This window comes from Stegodyphus dumicola, chromosome X1 (genome assembly GCF_044657685.1).
Source record: "Stegodyphus dumicola isolate Sdum_Otavi_A_Nest chromosome X1, ASM4465768v1".
NCBI lineage: Eukaryota > Metazoa > Arthropoda > Arachnida > Araneae > Eresidae > Stegodyphus > Stegodyphus dumicola.
This window is the reverse complement of record NC_140780.1, coordinates 79,035,326-79,056,027: the sequence shown is the minus strand read 5'-3', so window position 1 is coordinate 79,056,027 and position 20,702 is coordinate 79,035,326. Positions and strand designations below refer to the sequence as shown.

Sequence of the window (20,702 nt, the reverse complement as noted above, 5' to 3'; positions counted from 1 at the left end):
GTAAGATTCTTCATTTACAAGAGTAATGTTTAGATGTTTCCTAAGAAATTGGGCGAGTTCTGTGAGTTGCATCCTGACACCACTGATATTGAAAAAGCATAGTGTTAGGTAGCTATTACAAATTATTGTGCTATTACTAACTACTTAATGCTGAATCACTATGAGTATAATAATTAAATCTCAAATCCATATTCAAGGTTTGAGAAGGGTATTGAAGACAGTAAGTGCTATCTCTGTTTTTTTCATTGTGGATTTAGTTTCTGAAAAATATTTCTTTACTTTGATAACTAAATTTTCAGCCAATCAGGTACAGGAAGTTACATTTGAATCAGTGAGTGCACATGGTTTCTTAATTTTGGCTGCACAAATATCACATTTTTGTTCCAAGCTCCTCGATTTGAACATTTTGGATCAGTATTTCCTCTTTCTATATCTGCTGAATTATTCAGCCAAAAAAATAATTTTCATGTAATTTGGGCTCTTTAGATATTCATTTTTTCAATTTTTGGATAATGTGAACAACCTGTAGGTTGCCATATGTCTTTCACAAAGCACATTTAGCCAGAGTTTTATCCTTGCCTTTATAACAGTATGTTTTCACTGGTGCAAAACACCTTATATATCTAGAGGGTTATTGAAACAGTTAACCTGATCATGTCCGTATTGCTGGTTCTGGGCTGTACATGAACATGTAAACATTCTAGAAATTGTTGATTGCAGGCTTTCTTCCATTCTGAATTTCTTTCAACATTGGCAGACACTGAAAGGAGGGCAGCAGATCCTTCTTCAGATTTCTTCAGCCATTGAACATATTGAGTTGGGACTCCTTAATCCAGGGAGAAGTCAGAGATGACAATGTGAGGGATTAGCAATATGAAATTTTCAGTTTGTACACTGGAATTATGGAAGCAGTCATTCTGATTGCTAACAAAATTAAACTGCTTGTAATTTTTTGTTAGTAATTGTAAGTAATTTAATATTTTCTACTTTTCTTAACCCTCTGAACGTTATGGCTGGCTTTATCCGCTCATGAAATTTTTTGTCATTTGTTATATATTAGCTTATAATTTATGATATTTGGCTTCCTTACTTTCTTTAATAATATAAATATCACCTTAATTAATGTAAGTTTTTGAAAATAGAGCCTAAAGTAAGTAAATATACAAATTTAGCTAATAAAGTGTCTTTGAATACAGGTCTTCATGACAGATCCAAAAACCCCTGCTGCTCAGAGGGTTAAATAGGTACCAAGCTGATAAAAGAATTCATTTTGCCTGTTTTAAATGATTATTTTTCTCATAGAACTGTATATACCTAGAATTATGGCTATCCCTTTTTTTAATTGTTGTTGTATTATGTTAAGTAGAAGGGTAACTCTGCTTGGTGTACCGTCATCTTGATGCCATTTTGGGGAGTTTCCTTTTTATTTTCATGCAAAATATTGTTTAACAGCTGGTTGGAATAGAAGTGCGACTCCTACTTCCTAAAGTTAGTAATGACACAAATGGGTTTTATGCTTGAATGGATTAGTAATTTCTTTGCCTTCTGTGTTTGTGTGTGTTCTGTGTCACATGGAACTTTTAATTTTGCTTACAGTTTCAAGGGAGTAGTTGTGGTCCAAAAAGCATGGAAGAAGCCGTAGTCCAATAAGAAAATAAAGACCAGTTAGATGTTTTGGAAATAAAGAAAAACCAATCAAAAAATGAAGAAATAGCAGATAGTGTATAGCATGGAAGAAAAATTTATTTCAGAAAATTCATTTGGAAGACTTCCTCTTCAAAATATTTTGCAAGAAGCTTTGTTAAGGGAAACATAATTGATGGGAGCACAAGCAGCACATATAAACTTTATCAGTAAAAAAGTATTACATCATATACAGCAGTGCACTCAGCTGTGGCATGTCAAATGTTGGGAAATCTGAATTGAAACTTATGACTTGATGAGCTAGGTGCTTTTATTGTTCTTTGATATCCTTATGGTGCTTTGGTTGCCAAAGTACTTTCTATTTTATCTTCCAAATCATGGAACCCAAAATTCTACAATGTCTGGGGACAGATTCCTGGAAATAATGAAATATTTGCACTTTGACATGAAGTCAACAAGATCGCAAATATCACAGACTGATCCATTCATTCTTGCTTCAGAGATAGGGAGGATTGTTTATTATAAGTAGATGTAAATATTACAGTTGATAAAAAAATTTTCATGTAAAGGCAAGATGCTACATTATTCAGTATATGCCATAAAATTTGGCATAAAATTGTGGCATTTTAGCTGATGTAAAGACAAAATACTCTGCAAATTGATATCCTTATTTGTAAAAGATGAAAACTAATTAGTTGAAGAAACTGTTGTTGTGCATGTCATTTATCAGTTAATTGAGCCCTTTTATAAGACCAGAAAGAATGTTGCTATTGACAATTTCTTTACTACTTTGAATTTAGTAAAAGAAAAAAGGGGCTGGGGGGAATGCTTCCTCTATCATTCAGAAATATAAATAATGTATTCTAATAAAGTTTTCAAATATGGTAATGTATCTCTTGGATAAAATACACTCTTTTGCAAAAAAATTGAAGCACCATGAAGGAAGTGGTTGTTTTTGATGAAATTGAATATGTGTATAGCTTATACACAGGTTATAAAATCGAGGTCATAGTTCCTGTTCACGGCTCACAATCACCCATTGAGTGTTCAAATTAGTAGTTGGTTGAACTGCCCCTGGAGGCAATGCATGCTTGAATTTGTAAAGGCAAGGAGTGGTAGAAGTTCATAATGCCATCCCGGGACACATTCTTCTAGGCATTCATCATTTGCCGCTCCAGACCTACGATATTTTGTGGCTCCTGAATCTGGCAGCCTACCATCTCCCAGACATGCTCGATTGATGAAAGGTCTAGTGATCTTGTTGGCCAAGGAAGAGTATCAACCACATGGAGACAGTCCAGAGATATGCGAGCGATATGTGGCCTGTCTTGTTGAAAAATGGCCCCAGGATGGTGTGCCATGAAGGGTAATGCAGCCAGCCGCAGGATGGTATCAACATATCTTTGAGCTGTTAAAGATGTATGGAGGATGACTAAAGATGGCCTGCTGTCATAATAAATAGCACCAAACCATCACACCACGGATTATGGCTGTATGTCTTTGTAAAACAATGGCTGATTGGGAGCACTGGTCCCTTCCTCTCCAGACACGAACACAGCGGTCATCTGCGTTAAGAGTGAAGCAGGATTTATCGCTGAACACTGTACGATGCCAGTGTGATGGCAGCCATGATAATCGCTTGCGATACCACTCCAGACGACACCGTCGATGTTGTGGGGTCAAAGGCAAACATCTCAAATTGCCTCTGCGAGCATAACCCCGCCTCAGGACAAGCACTGTAAGATGGTGGATGGTACTACGCGAGGAATAGACATAGCTGAAGTGTGTTGAATAGTCGACAATGATACCGTTGGGGCATTTCGGGTCCTGGTGAACAATCATCCTATCATGCTTCGAATTTGTGCTCCTTGAACTTCCAGAGCCTTCATTTTGTCAGCAAATTCCTTGTAGCAACTATTGCTGCCAATATCTTTGCACAGCAGTTTCTGTACACTGCAGGTGGTGGCCTATTGCTCGGTATGACTATCCAGCATCACGTAACCCTAGAATGCGACCGCTTTCGAAGTCGTTTAGTTATCTGTATTGTCTTCGATATCGCCATAATGGCATCTTTAGTTGCTTCTTTACAGAATTACAGTAGCAGCAACAAAAAAAGACAAATTTTCCTCCTTTGTTACCGGTTTTATACTTTGCGAATTGGGCACTAGAAATGCGCGCTATGATCGCAATTCGTGTTCATTTGCCTTGAAATTTTGATCATTTGCCCTTGTTAGATAAATGCATGAATCATCTCTAAAAAGTAAAACTAAATGAAAAGTAAAACTAAATGTTTATGGAAAATGCAAAATTAATAATGTGTAAACTGCAAAGAGGAATAACTAATTTATTTAGTTTTTACTATTTTGTATACTTGTATTTTATTTTTAAAATAACAAAAAATATTTTATTCTATGAGTAATGGATTGCAAAAAAAAAAAAAAAAAATTGTTGCGTATTAGATTAATATTAATAATCTTTATTGTAAAACAGACGTAGTAGCCATATAATTCTGTAAAATAAAAAAAAATAATATGTGTGAAGGTTTTTTTAACACCATAATAAAAATGAATTTAATAATCTAATTTATAACGCATCTTATTAAAAAATTTTTAAAATGCTAGATTTTTCCCCTATTAATTAAACTGCAGTCAAAATGACCATGGACTGTAGTCAGAGGTAAATCAAAAATGCAATAGTGTTAGTGTTTAATTCCTGCTCTTATCAATATCAGTGTTGAGATCCATTGAGTCATATCTGTTAGATTGGAGCTTTCCCATTGAGGAATTAGAGGTAGTTTGTCTACATTTTGCCATGATGTATGACCTTATCCATAGTTCCATTCTTTTTATCTTTTTCTTCGAAGAATCACGGACGTCCTAGGGTGAAGTTTTAAACTCTGTGCTAAAACGGCAAGATATTGGTTGTTAGAGGCAAGTGAAGCCTGTTCCTTATTCAATTGGGGAAGCTTTAATATATTGCTCTTTGTCTGGCTGGCATTATCTCTTCTTTTGCTGAGTTCGTTGAATTTGTAGACTTTGGAATTATATTAATCGAGGCACATTTCTCAGCTGTACATTTCTCAGCTATACATAGGCACATACCAGCATTATCCATGTTGGCTGGGAGAATGAAAAAGAATCAAGGCTCCAAAGTCTGAAGTCATCTTTTGAGAAAATTTGGATATTAATATATTAAATGTCATCTACTAATTAGGAATTGCTGCTTTCCAGTTGTAGTTTATTCCATGCCGGAGAACCTGAGAAGTTAAAGAAAAAGACTACCTTTTTTTTTTCGTCTGAGTTCAGTGTATCGCTGTATCGGAAAAGAAGTGGAACTCAGATGATAAGTTGGCTCTATAGTCATAGGAGTAAGAAAAATGTTTCATTGTTTTGAAAAAAAATTAATGGCATGTGCATTTCTGTGAAAGCCACATTGTGATGTTGTGTAAACTTTAATTACTGAATTTTGACATTTTTTGTTACTTTTGGATGACTTTATACATGCAATTTAATATATATGTATATATATGTGTGTGTGTGTATGAATACTAATTGTGTTTTTGTTTTCCAGATTTCTATTTAAAATGTATCACATCATATCATCTGCTTCAGTTCTTAGCTGCTAAACCACAAGTTTTGTATTTGCATATTCAGCATTTAATAACACTACTTCCTCAAATGGATCCTTCATTATTACGCAGAGTAGCATTTTTGTATGACCCTTCTCGTCCAACGGCTAAGTTGTCCTTCAGAAACATGGCATCTACTAAAACAGATGGAAGGTAATTACATTTTCAGTATCTTTTTTTGTATTATTTGTTAGTGATATTTAATCCAGTATCGCCATATACACTGGTCAAAAGTCATCTAGTTTTAACAATCCAAATTTTTTCTAACCAGTCTTACACTGTTATAAGCAACAACACTTTCACTTCTTTAATGGATTTTTTTAATGAATGAAAATCGTCTTCAAATAAACTTTAAAGCTGTACTTATTTTTAATTGTGTGAATAGACATTTGCAGTATTATTGCTTGCAAGTACAGGGTGAGGCGCATAAACTTCCTTTTCTTCTCGATGCATTTTGAAGGTAGGAGAGGTCATAGAAAAGTTGAGATAGGCTCCATAAACACAGTAGTCACAAATGTATGTGTCTAGTTCCCTTCAGTAAGAAGCATTACATGGATGGAGGAGTAGCACACATTTGTACTTGAAGCCTTTTTTTTAAACAACAATATCTGCAAGGCTGTGCAGCAATCATTCCTTAACTCACTTCAGAATTATTCCAAGAAATCTGGTTTCTAATCAGGAATCATTTGTTTTTTAGGTAGAGAGTTTCAGAACAATCAAGAGTATTGTGAAAAAATTTCTCAGGATGACGGTGAACCATGATAATGCATGAAAATGGGGTACCAGTTCAACAGTCAATTTTGAGATCTAAAATACACTGCTTGAAAACATGCAGTCATCCTAGGACTATTAAATCATTCATTGCATCAAATTATTTATTAACATCTTCATTTCCATGCCTACAAAATGTTTGTTGTACAAGAATTATGACAGAGTAATTGACAAGAATTTTCACCATGTAAGCATATTTTTTCATATTTGAATGCATCTACAAGCAGAATATACACTATTACAATGGTATCAACCCTAGAGAGCTCTATAAGAGCCCACTACAATATGATAAGGAGGCAATATACTGTGTGTTGTCAACAGTTGAAGTTTTTCTCATTTGAAATGTACACTTATATGATTTATAACTCTTTGTTATCTCCTAAGTTTACTAGCTATTTCTTGCTAATTGGAAACATAAAAAAATGGCTAGGATTGATCTTTTGAGTAAGTTCCAATAATTCTTCCCTTGTTTGGTTCAGTAATATGAAATTGCAAGAAACTCAAATCAGTTGATGGTCTGATATGCTAAGTTTGTAACTTTGTAATTTTAGTCTTTGCTGTGTGAAAAAATTCGTAATTTGCAGTAGAGAGGTGTCTGCTTCTTAAATTGGTATCTGCCCCCCCCCAACCTGTGAAAACTGGTTGTTTCTAGTCACAGGAAGAGTTCTAGGTTTCTTCCTTTATCTGGCCTGGTGTTTCAGGGCATGTTGAGGAACCTGTAACTTATAATCAAATTAAATGTGTTTTCTATTTTTATATCTTTTAGCTATTTTAATTCTTTTAACTGTCTGTTCATACTGTTTTCATGAGAGTACATATGACTGATTGCATATTGAATATATGAGACAGTAAATTACTCAAAGCTGATGATAAAGTTTTTGCCATCCAGTGCAATCTCTAGTGCTTTTAAATTCTGCTGCCATATTTGCATCACCTGTGGCAGTGCATCCTCTTCTGCTGACCTAGGGAATGGTAATTATGAAATAGAAAAGTGCCATGTTTTTCTTTCTTTAAAGAGTATATTTAGAATAATTTTAGATTTTTCAATATTGCTTCAGAATTTCCTGTCAGTGGTTAAATTTAATAAACAATTATGTCAAAACTTCAATTTAATTTTTTTGAAGAGTCATTTGAAATACCCCAAATTTCTGAAGCAGAAAAATTTTAATCGTATTCTTCAAAGCTTTTCAAACCTTTAAGTGAATTCCTGAACATTAACATTTGATGAAAAATTTACATTCTGTTTTTCTTTTAAAACTTATTTGTACCAAAAACGTTTTTATAGAATGTTCTGGTTATATTATAATATGTAAATATAATTGTATTTGTGAAATCTATATGCTAATGTGTCATGTTATAAAATGCAGATATTGGAGTTTGACATCGCTAACAACAGTAGCTAGTGAAGTACTTGATATAAACTGTGGGGTAAGTAATGTGATAATTTCTTTTCTCAAAATGTCATATTTGCTCTGTAAATGGAATCAGCTCAAATGTGTGTTTTGTGAGCTTGGATAATCCATTTATAAGTTGAGTATAGTTTGGAATATGCATTTCCAAAAAAACAAGTAGAGCCTTTGAGAAATAAGCAATATAATCAAATTATAATGTTGAACGATATTATTACTGCTGAGTTCTGCTGTTTGTCTAAAGAAGGTTTAAACAGGACATGAATGCCCAGTGTTAGAGGCGAACTGTTTGCAACTATCATCACATGCAATTTTTATATGTTATTGTTATCCATTCTTGTCATGTAGATTTGCTCATAATAAATATTCATGAAGAGTTGGTGCTCCCACCCAAATGAAATTACAACTGAAAGGAATTGTGGAAATTATCTTCCTATGTATTCCTCATTTTTATGTGTGTAGCGAAGTAAAAATTTTATAAATACAGCTTGTTTTAATTCCTCAAATATGAGAAATTTCTTCTTTAAAAGTTGCTATTAAGACTGATACATCTAAAACTGATGAGTATTTCTGGAAGAAAGATAAATATCAATCTTTTCGCCAGGAAATTAAAAATGACCACAAAAAATTAGATGCTGAATCAGTGTAAATTAAAAATTTGAGTATTTATCTGTCAGGTAGCATTCCTTGCCCACCATAAATGTTGGAATGATATGTGTCTGAAATAGTGCGATGGTAGCTCTAAACATTTATTCAAGGCATATTGTTTTAGACAAATATTAGAGTTTGATGAACAATTAATTTCTTACATTCGTAGTAATCTAGCTAAGCAGCTTTGGATTCACAATCCTTTCTTCTGTTGGCATGATCTTTATCAATAGTACTATTCCTGCGTCATGTATGCTCTTAAAACATTACTTCATCTTGAGGTTATTTCAACAGAATCTTTCACTATACCAGTTCTTATTTTGGGGGGAGGGAGAATTTAATGGAAGACATTTTATCATTTGGAAATTGCCAAATCATAAAATCCCCCCCCCAAAAACTATAGGTTGAAATCTCATATGAAACTCTCATGGATTGAGAGATGATTTTCAGTATTTGGCACTTTTGTGGTGCAAGACAAATATCTGTGCCGCATATGCACCCATTTTGATTGCTGTCCCTTTAACCCATTCATGACTGCACACCTTTGTTTAAGATGCTTGTGTGGGACGGAAGGGAATCGAAGGCAGTTGCCATACAGGATTGGGGGGGTTGCATCACTAAGCCTAATTTTATAAAAAAAATCAGAAAAAAAAGTTTCACTTCTAGCATCATAATTTTTCGTATCATTTCAGATTATTACTTGAGCTCTTAGATATGTTAAAAGCAGCATTTAATAGCCTTTCTTGCATTATTTTACATGAAAATATATTAAAAAAATTGCTTATCTTGTAAAATAATTTTTGGAAGCGCTATTCAAAATATTCCAAAGTTGTTATTGATAAAATTCATCAATAAAGTTTAAAATTAATAAAACAACACAATACAGACTATTTACATTAAGAAAAAGACTATTTACAGTAAGAAGTAACAAAATTTAAAATGAAGACTGAGTGTGGTAAACCCCTAAGCACTGGAAGAGTACCACTTTCTAACTCTTTGGAAAATGAATTATCACTCTCATCTGCGTTAGTATGGTTCATTAACGATACAAGTGTATTCTCCTTCTGATAACTAGCGCCTTTGCACCATAATAGACTGGAGATGAAGCTTTCCGAAATAAAAAGAGGACCCGAAATATATCTGAAGGCAATGCAAAATGTAACAGAGCTTCACATAGTAATCCCGAAAGACCGTACATAGTAGAAAAAAATAGAATAAAAAAAGGAATTGTATATAAATCAGACTTGCAAATGTTTATAATAGCACGAGGCGATTTAAAGAGCCTCTGGGTACGCTTTTCCCCCACCCTGACAACAGTTGATGAGTAAAATACCAGAGAATATATCAAACTGAAGGTCAGAAACCTAAAACTGTGTTTATTTCAAAAGTAATGGACATAGGGTGCCATCTAGTGGCCTTCAGAAAAACGTTTCAACTTAAAATGCATATACGCATCACTCGTCCTCTGAATTTAATCTCTAATGATGCGTGGATGGGATGCCCGGCTGTAAGAGACATTCTTAGGGAATGGGTATATAGAACCCCCCATCCAGAAAGGGTTAAAAATTGTAAGAGCATTCAGCAATGCTGCACTATCTTGCAATTTTCCAAAATTTCAAAATGCTGTAACCTGAGCTCTCACATGAATAATTCGTGCAACAAAAACAGAAAGTGGCTAAGTGAATCATGCTTAGTTTGAGGACAGTTAAAAAACACACAAAAAAAGCCCTGTTATAATTAGAGAAATACGATTGACTGTTTATTTGTATTTTCAAGCAGTATAATGTGAAGAATAACATTTTATTATATAAATTAATGATTTTTAAGCATAAAGAACTCAGAGTAATAGCAGAATAATTATCATTAGAAATGAAGTTATGAGTGTCATTAAAGAACAGTAATTAGATGAGAATTTAAACAACGTCATTAAGTTCAAACTCGTGTAAAAGTATCGAGTAGAATTTCTTTTTTTTAATATTGTATTTAATAAATTTGGATACCAGAACTTAATTTTCTTTCTATAGTTATTAATATTTTTCTGTAAATTAATGCAATGTAAATATTCTTAATGTCAGTACTTGCTACTTAATAGAAGTCTAAATAAAATAATAAAACCTTGAACAGAAATGAGGTAAATTAATGTCTGAAAATGACATTGTTTGAATTATAGAATTTGACTTGTAGAATTATGAAAGCCATCTTGTAAAAGTATATTTATAATGCACTCACATTCATATAATACGGATATTATATTTTTGTGACTATCAGTACGTATATGAATAAGGTACTGCAATATTTTGCATAGTCCAAGTAATCAGTACCACCGGTGTCCTGGACTGTTTGAAACTGTGCTAATCAAGAAAGTAAATACATTTAAACAGTGATAGATGTTTAGAAAAAGAATTCTTCATTTTTCAAAAATAAATTGTGAATTTAAATGCATCTAACAGAAAAAAGTTTTTAAAATTACATGCTTTTCAGAAAAATTCTCAGAAAAACTGCAATATGGTCTACATCTCCTTCCATTCTTCACAAGCCTATTGTGAATCAGCATTAATAAGTGCCTGAAGGCCCAACCTCAGATAAAACTGAAATATGCATCAGTGCATAATTTTAAAAAATACATAAAAATAAACAGCACAGAAAGAGACTTCATTACATACAAAAACAGACAAAATTGTCATTTATGTATTAAATATAATTCTGTATATAGTACAGAGTTCAGGATCCGGACGGACTTGTAAGGACATCGGCGATTCCAGATTCGGAATTTTTCCAGATATTAGATCATCAGTTTAAATCCAGCAAACTGACATGTAAAAATTCTAAAACTGAAAATATGAAATTGTGACTTATGAAGCATTTATGACCTTAAGAAAATAAAAATTTACAAAAAAAAAAAAAAAAAAATCTAGTTAGAAATAAATATTACGCCCAAACAGGCAGTTTTTTAACATTTTATGTGCTGCCTTTATTTATTAAATATGTTCTTCACATTTAAACCATAAAATTAAATACAACAGCAATATTTCATTAAATGAGCATATCTTTAAAATTTCCAATGCAGTGCAGGTAATTTTTTTTTTTTTTTTTTTTTTTTACAGTATTGCCATTGCTCGCTTTGAAATCATTGAGTTTGTTAATCAAAAATTCATTAAAGTGTTACAAAATGTGAAATCAATAATAAAACAAATTTCAAATTTGGGCTTCGAGATGCCCATATTGAGTGGAAAATTTCATTATTCAAAATTTAATGGCTCTATGTAGTTGTTTTATCCAAATGCGAGAAACATATATACATTAATGCAGATTCTTCATTATTTAATTTCTTTAAATATTACACAGGGCTCTAATATTTGGTAGCAATGATTTGAAAAATGAACCGACATTTATAGTGAACCAATGCAAAATGCCAAAATGAAATTAATAACCCATCTAGGCTAATGAATGCTGTTTGGGCTAAAAAGAGAGAGAGCTACATTTTTTTTAATTAAAGATTTCTTTCTGTATAAGTTCTTCTTTTGCTCTTTTTTTTTTTTTTTTTTTTTTGTTCTGTGTGTGTGCCAAGACTTTCTCTTTAATTATGTAGGTAGACACTTTTTTGCCAGTTACAAAGTTCCACTGTTCAAGTCCTGTAATTACTACATAAAGCAGGGTTTCTTAATCTTTTTTCAGTCACAGCCCTTTTTTTATCACTCAAATTTAATATTTACACAAATTTTGTGGGACCCCCATAAGTATTGCACAAATCCGACAAACACGTGAGTGAAACTGTCAATTTTTTCACTTGTACTGTAATATACTAATGCAGTTTTAGGCCATTAACTTTAATTTTTAATTTTAAGACATAGAACAAAGTGAAAATTTAAAAAAAATGTAACAAGCAAAATGACAGCGTCATGTGAAAAGCAAGGAAAATGAACATTTATATATATAAAAAAGAATTTTTCAAATTCTTTTTATATATATTTATATATATTGAGACATTTTTTTCTTTGTCTGTATTGCCTTATCTTTATCTATTTTCAGATACATCGTGTAAAAATATTTGGTAATTGTAAAATTATGAAAAAGTTAAAGAATATGTTAAATAATATATGTTATAAATAAAGAATATGTTATATGTAAAGTTAAAGAAATATGATAACTGCTAAAATTTTTGACGGCCCCCTGCTGGAAGTCTCAATACCCCAATCGGAGTTGCGACCCAGTTTAGAAACTCTGGCATAAAGAATTCCCTCTAAATCGTGAATCACTTTTTTTTTTCATTCTCTGTGTTTGAATTACATTGCCACCAAACTGTCATACAGATATCTGGGTAGACAGTGCTCTGGACATGTTTGAGCTACTGTATTTTGGCTATAATGCAATGGTCAGCAAAATACGGCCCACATACCAAATCCAACCTTCAGGATAATATTGTTTTTAGGTTGAAAAAAAAAATTAAATGAATTAAACTATACACTGTAACAGAACTGCTGAGAGTTGAGTTCAGAAGTATTGAATAATAATTGCATGTGGCCCTATTGGTGATGCATATTTGCGTTTTGTTGTTTGCCAATTTTCTTGATTTTGCTTTATTGTGTGTATCATCTGTCAGTGTTTACCATCTGTTGCTGCTCTGTGATATTATATTCTATTCATTTTATTTTATGTATTACCCATGGTTGCCATCGCACTCCAGATGAGAAAACTGGACTTGGGGGCTTCTAAAGTAGAATGGAGTAGAAATTTTGTCATTGAATTAAATGACAAAATAATATGTTTACTATATAATGACGTAACTGTGCAGAAAGAGTGCAGCATACATTGTCAGATAAATCTGCCTAGATGAAAAAGATTTGTTTAGATCTGTCACTTTTCGATGAGAAAAACGTAGAAAAGTTGAAAGCTACATCAAGAATCAATTTAAAAAGGCAGAGGTTTTAGTTGGATGTTGATGAGTCAACAGGCATTTACTGATAGGGAACAATTGCTGTTGTTTATTTGATATACTGCAGAATTAGCTTCTATGAAGAGTCTGCGTGGAGCAACTACAGGCAGATATCCTCAAAGAAGTCAAGAAAATGCTAACCCAGTACGATTTTGCAATGGAATCAGTTAAAAAGGTTTCAAACTGATGATGGTGTAATGGAGAAATATTAGTTTGACAAAATTTTTAAGAGTTTTAGCAAAAGCTAAATTTTCAGAATCTCTGGTAATTTGTTGTATTATTGATTAGCAGTCTCTTTGCAGGAAACATCGCCATCTGCCATGCGTTATTGAATAAGCTGTATCAGGTTAATTTGATTTGCTACCATGGACTTAACTATTGTCAGTTTCATGATTTTTTTTATTAGAGATCGAAACTGAATATCCTGACTTATTATATCATGCAACAGTTCGATGGGTCAGGCAAGAGAAAAATTTTTAACCTCTTTTAATTCTTTTAACTGAGGAAAATAGAAAATTTTCTAAATGAAAGGAACTCCCCACGACCACTCAAACAGTTAATGGCTATGGAAATTCTCATTTACTTCAGACACCATGGGATATCTGAAAGAGTTTTAACTTATAGCGAAAAACAATACACATATGTGAAACATACTCTGTTGTAGAGTCATATTGGCAAAAATTTTCATTGTTTGAAACACGAATCCCATTAAACAAATTTGATCATTTTCCAAGTTGTAAAAAATTCAGATATTAGAAAAATTTGCATCCCCCCCTTGAAAAAACTGTCGTTGATACATTTTCTGAATAACAAAATTTTTCAGATCTTCATGCAAGTGTAAAAGATATTTTAATTCAATCCGTTTGTCTGTACAACTGGAAAGCTTCTATCAGATCTTCAACTGAAAGAACTGATCTGCAAAGTGATCATATGCTGAAAAGGATGTGTAAAGAAATGGATCTTACACAGTTCTATATGTATCTTTCAGAAAATAAACATCATCAACTAAAATCATTTGCACAAGGATTTATATCTGTATGTAGAAGTACTTAACCAATGTGAAAAGACATTTTAGAAAATGAAGTATGTAAAGTCACAATGCAGATCATTATTGATGACCATATGCAATGAGCTTTTATTACAGGAATTAACTAATTTCAAACTTCAGTGTTCATCATATTAATACAAAATTTAACTTGTTCTATAATACATGTATTAATAGACAGAAATATTTTATTTGTTTTTTTCTTTTTCTTGTGTGTGTCAGCAAAGGTTTATAAATATTATTTAAAAAATATATCACTTTCTAAAACAAAATTTTTTAACTTCTTATTTTGGCTTGCTAATGGGTAAAGTTTTTATGATTTAGCCCTTTTCAGGGGGGGAAAAGTGCTGACTTTTAGTGTAGACTGCCACTTTTATTGCATTTCAAAATATATGAATCTTGACAAAATATTTTTTTCTTCTCTCTACCACTCTGAACCATAGATAAATAAAACTGTGGGTGAGTCATTGGTTGCAAAAGTACAACTGTATAAATATATTTCACTTTTTCATTTTGAAATTATTTGTTTCAGGCAAACCATTTGCATTGCCATTAAGCGGTAGAAATATTTAGATTGTCCTTATCGTATTAGCTAGAACTATTTTCTGAATCATAATGTAATGACCTGTATGTTGTTTTGAATTATTAAATTCCCTGTATAATAACATTACACTAGAACCCTGTTTGTGTAAAGTAATAGGGAAAGAGCCTTTTTAGGTAACATTTTTCAGTTAATCCATCATCAGTTTTATAAAAAATGGAGAATCCACTAGTCAGATGGGTTCATGATTTTCACCTCAGGCTCTCTGGAGGTGGCAACAAAAGTTGCATCACTTCAGTTTATTTCCTTTTGCAAATGGTCAAGATGAGTGCATCAAAAAGTGTATCATTTCAATCTTTCATTCACATGATAGAATTTTTTTAAGCAAATACATTTTTTAGAAAAGGACATAGCTTAAAATTCAGTTTGCTTAGCAGATTAATTTTTGTAGCTCCACATTAAATCTTTTCTCCTTGGGACTCAAACATTTATTAGGCAGAATAACCTCTCACTGCTTGCTTTAGAAGCAAATATTCAGAAATAAAGATCACATATTATAAATAATCTGGAACAAATTGTGCATAACACAAAGAAAACATAAAAAGGAGGGCTTCTAAATCAAAGCCTTTATTTCAGCTAGAAAAAGGGGACATATCCTTTGTTGAATATCATACAGTAACTCAGTTTGAGAAATTATTATTAAAAAAATTTGTTTATATTTATGTTACTCAGCATTTACACCCATGATAAAAACTGAGTGGCATAACAGCCCCAATGGGCCAAGGCCTGCAAGGCCCGAAATCTGCTTTCTTGACCGTGGGCCCCGGGGAGCATAACCATATGCTGTGCCCTGAACAAGTGGTCAGCTTGTTTGCAGGACTCCCAGTGTTTTCGTTTTCAAGCGAACTTGGTACTGCTTTTATCGACCCAAGTGATGGAAATTAAGGAATGAAAGGCTGAGTGTTGACCTTTCCCAGCCCGGGAATCGAACCCTGGACCTGTGCCGCTGTGCAATGTGCTAACCACTGCGCCACAGGGCTTCACTCCCATGATAAAATGCATATTTAAAAATTTAGTTAATACAATATTGAATATATTTTGTTAAAAACTGAGATAGCAGTTTTACTTATGATTTTCGTATATCGCTGGAACATTGTATTTTCAAATTAGATGTTATGCTAGCCTATCCTAAGTTCTAATTTGTTGCTTTCATTTAGTGAATAGAGTTCTGAAAATATTTCAGCCGCGATTATTATTCAGAAATTGATTTAACCATATCTCCAGATACAAACTACGCTGAACTATAACCAATTAAAAAAAGATTTTCATCTGTACTGTATTAGATGTAAGTGAATGTTATGTCTAACCATTGTCTAACCATGAAGTGTAAGTGGTAGAGCATCATTTTAACATCTTTTCATACATATGTCACAATCCTGTGACGTTTGATCATATTTTTGGATTTAGCATTGATCCACAATGGAAATGCTGTATTAATTCCTGCCACATACCTTATCCAGAGAGGCTGAAATGAATTGAAATTCGAAAAAAAAAAAAAAAAAAAACCTTGGTCATAACTGAATAGTTAAAAGTGTTAAATACCGGTAGTTTGACTCAGGTTTGAATTTCAGAAAACAGACTTGCTGCTTGGGTATGTTCATTGTTTTCCTCATGTGTAATGTAAATTTCAGCTGGTTTTCTTTAGAAAATCCTCCGTAAAGACATCATTTCCTGTAGGTAGATAGCCTTCACACCCATTGTCCTATTTAATTAAAGCAAACATGAAAAATGGGAATGGCTATTTTCATCATTTTAGACAGGCATATTGCTTTTAAATGCGATTCGAATAAAGTAAATTTCAAATGAGCTTGAATGGCAAAATGAAAATGACTTTTATGTGTAATTGCTAAGTCAGAGTTTACTTTTATTACAATTACCACATTGAAATTCTTATACTATGAATAAATTTGGAGAAATGCATAAAGAAAATTAACTGTACTGAAGTTTAAATGCTGGCAAATTTTAAAGTAAATAAGTAAACAAATGAACAAGTAAAATAAAAGTAAGCAAATCTGTTAAGATTAAGTAATTAAAATACTTATGATGCCCATAAATAATCATAAATTTTCAGTTTCAGAATCTTATTTTGGAATACTACTGACATTGTTTACAGGCCCCTGACAAAGTCCTCATCAAGTAGCCAAAATTCCTTTTGCATCTTCTGCACTATTTTTAACAAATTATTGAAATATTGCACTGTTCTCTTTTGGTAGCCTCTTCACTCCCAAAGAATTATTTTATTACATCTCAAATTGTGATTTTTATAATCCATCCATGAAAGTAGAACAAGAAATAGCAGTGCTGTGTTTCTGGACGCAATATGATGTAGTCATCTATTTAAATTTATAATAGCTTGTTATTTTTTAACTAATGAGAAACTTTTTAAAAAAAGTTGGTAAATGATAACTGCCCAGGTTTTGGACATATAGATTCATTATTAATTTTGCTCACTGTGTTGGTTAAGTAGGGTTTTATTGTATGATAAAAGCAGTAAGACATTCATTTCAAGGGAATGTAAATGTTTATTGCTTCGATTTTAATAATTGATACATAATAATTTTTTGCAGGTAGAAAATACTACAGGAGAAGATGTTATAAAATTTTTTGTATTTGTATTACTGATGCTGTGTCATAAACTTGATTGCCCAAAATTTGATAAGAAGTTGATTAAATATGGAGGAATAAACAATCCTAGAAAAAAGTCTGCTTCTAGACAAAAAAAAGTCAAATCGAGTTCAGAGATTGTGAGTTTAAATCATTCTTCAGTTTCTTGTGGACAGGCTCATGCTGCTTACATTCATAATGGAATATTGTACACTTGGGGAAAAACTGGAAGTGGAAGGTAATTTATTTCCTTTATCTGGATACTTCTCCATTTCTTGTAATAAACTGCTTTATCTTTTTAATTTATTTTTGTAACCAGAGAGAAATCTGATTTTATTATAATAGTTCTTTCTCATTCAAGAGCAAACATGGCTTTTTTAGTAGTGAAACCAAAATTGTTATTTGTCAGAAATTGTAACTCCTTATTTTCTGTAAGAACATCAAGTGATGCTTTCAGAAACAATGGAAAGAATCAAATTGAAGAAAATTAAAATGGATTTAATGCATTTTTTATACTCTAATGAAATGGAATTTATATTGTAATGGATTTTTTATGCTGTATATATCTTATATGAAAGCAGTCAGAAGGCTGTGATAGTGTACAATGTTACAGTAGTGAAATAACTGAATAATGTTTACCTATACTAGTTAGTTGATTTGAGATGTAGATGTGCAAGTGCATTATTAAATAACAAATAAATCAGAATAAAATGCAAATTACATGTAGCACCTCCTGATAATACATCAGTCGGGATGTTGTAATTATAACAAGGTGACAAGATATATCAAATTGACTTGGAATTAAAAAATTTGAAAAGTGGTTACTATGAAAGAATTTTAGAAAAACTCAGTGTCAGTCTGTCTTTTCCATATTTAGTTTATAGTTTAGTAATTATTTTGTCAAAAACTTTTTAGTTTATGTTTAAGCATGCATTGTTATGGTAGAGGACTGGAAAAGCTGTCTTATAATTTGTTGTCTCAAGGTTAAGTTTCTTTATTAAAATATAGCAAAGCATATAATGGCTCTGTACATGAGGGCAATGATGCCTTTCTGGAAGACTCCGAAAGAACTGGTGGTTTGGATATTGGAATTGTCAGACTGCTGGTTTGGAAGTGGCATATAAATCGACATTCTCTAAGAATTATCTATTTCTAATAAAAACACATTATAGTAATATATAAAAAGAAAACTTTATTAAATAAGCTTAATTACAACAAGCTTTACTGCATTCTACAAAACCATAACAAATTCTCTAGATGCCAGATACATTTTTAACTCATTCTTTTACAACTTAAGAAAATATCAATGTTGCCAAAATATTAAAACTTAAAATTATACTTTATAAACAAATATTATCAATTCCTCCTTTATTTGTGTTTAAAGATATAATTTTAATCAGCCAGTCATGTCCTGTCCATACTTTAATAGTTCATCTTTCAATTTCACCCTAGGTAGATATTTTGTTAAAATATCCACTCCTTGATTTTGTGAACACACAAGCTGAGGAATCATTTGATTCTTTTCATATTCATTCTTTTACAAAGAAATATTTTCTATTAATGTGCCTTGAACAACTACTTTGTTTTGGTATTTTAATCTAATCTATTAACTCTTGACAGTCTGTTCTAATTTGCAGAACTTTTTCTACTCTCAAGATGTTCTTATTTCTATTAATTTGCATTTTAATGTTACCAATACCAACTGATTTGATCATGGCACCTTTTTCAGCTGTCATTATTTGTCATTCTTCATCTTTAAAATAGTAAAGATTTCTTTACTAGTTGGCATGTGAGATGTGGCTTGTGAATCAATAATCTATTTAATTTTTCTATTCTGTTGTTCATCTGTTTCATTCTTCCCACCATTTCTATCTTGATTAAGGCATGAAGTCTCTATTTTTCTAGATACTTCAGATAAGCATGTAGCTGATTCATATTCTCTTGCCTTGCTTGACTTTCTATAAGTTTAAGCTTTATTTGTTAAATTTCTCTGCTTTTGATGTTCTTGTTTGGTTTTCCTTTTACATTCAGTTGATTTGTGGCCGAATTTTTCACAACTATAGCACTTTATATTATAATTATTATTCCAACATTCTTTTATTAAATGTCCTAATTTTCCACAATAAGCATCTTCTTACATATTTTGATGTTATCTAGTTTTCTTTTGCCTTAGAACTTACTTCTGTTTCTTTTCCTCTTTGTTTATTTTTCCTTCTGTTTCTTTTAAAGCTTGTCTGATGGAAACTATATCCTTCTCTTTATTGCTTTTAATGATTTTAACATCAAATTCAAATTCCTTTATAAGTCCTTCTAGTATGAAGTAAATGAATTCTTTATCTCTTATTTCATCCCCAACTTGAATACTTTTACTTTTCAGAATTAAGGCTCTATTCATATAATCATCTACAGATTCATTTTGACTCATTCAGTTGAACTAATTCTATTCGACATTTGATTTGAATATCTTCTGTTCTTGCCGCCATTTCTTTTTTTATTTTCTCCCATAACTTCTTTGCATCTTCTTTTCATTTGTATATTTTCACGCTTGTGGAGCTGTCATAGTTAGATTCATCATATTTCTTGTTATCACATTATTATGAGGGCAATCCCCCAAAAAAGGTCTCCTATATTTTTAGATATACAAAGAACCGTTTATTTTCTATAATTGCTACATCACTTTAAAGATTGAAGAATGCTTTATTTTTCAACATAATCGCCACTTCGGTCGATGCATTTTCGTAGACGCTGTGGCAGTTTTACCGTGCCCATGTCATACCAGCTTGCCACCATGTCCATTAGGAAGTGTCAATCGAGACCAAGAAGTTGTCCTTTTCGTCTCCATAGCATCGAAGAAATTCGCGGGAAGAATCATCCCGTTGCCGTTTGTGGTCTTCTGTCAGCATACGCAGCACCCATCTTGCACACACCTTCCAACATTGCAACTTTTCCGTTAAAATCCTGTGGATGGTGCCTCTGCAAATCTCAGGAACCAAAATGCAGAGAGCATCCAGAGCGATCCTCCGGACTTTATGCATGAGTTCCTCAACTTTTGCGATTGTCTCGTCGGCAATTGACGGCCTCCCACTCCTTTCTTCGTCATGAATTTCAGTACGACCGGCTGTAAACTCTCTACACCACTTGCGAACATTTTTGACATCCATGCACGACTGTCCATACACTTCCGTCAATATGCGGTGAATTTCAACTGGTTTAACACCTTTTGTGTTCAAAAATCGAATAACTGCACGCACTTCGCACTTGGCGGCAACGTTTATCGGGAGCTCCATTTCGAATGGCTGGCAAGCAAAGACTGAGCATCCTAGAGAAGTGCCTGCGTGCTTATGTGGTAGCGGAGAAGGCACCACTCACAACAGTGTTGCCAACAACCGTATTAAAACTTTCCGTACGTCTCCAAAAAA

The 20,702-nt window shown here is 32.4% G+C and overlaps 1 protein-coding gene across 4 annotated transcripts in view; it reads left to right on the top strand.

Moving 5' to 3' along the window:
* Nucleotides 1-20,702, top strand: part of LOC118196406 (uncharacterized) — a 338,914-nt gene that overhangs the window by 166,615 nt on the left and 151,597 nt on the right. For all 4 annotated transcript variants that reach the window (XM_085807758.1, XM_085807757.1, XM_085807756.1 and 1 more), the window contains 3 exons: nt 5,215-5,425; nt 7,411-7,471; nt 17,247-17,521. In XM_085807758.1, coding sequence (XP_085663884.1) covers nt 5,215-5,425; nt 7,411-7,471; nt 17,247-17,521 — 547 coding nt within the window. The remainder of the gene's footprint in view (nt 1-5,214; nt 5,426-7,410; nt 7,472-17,246; nt 17,522-20,702) is intronic.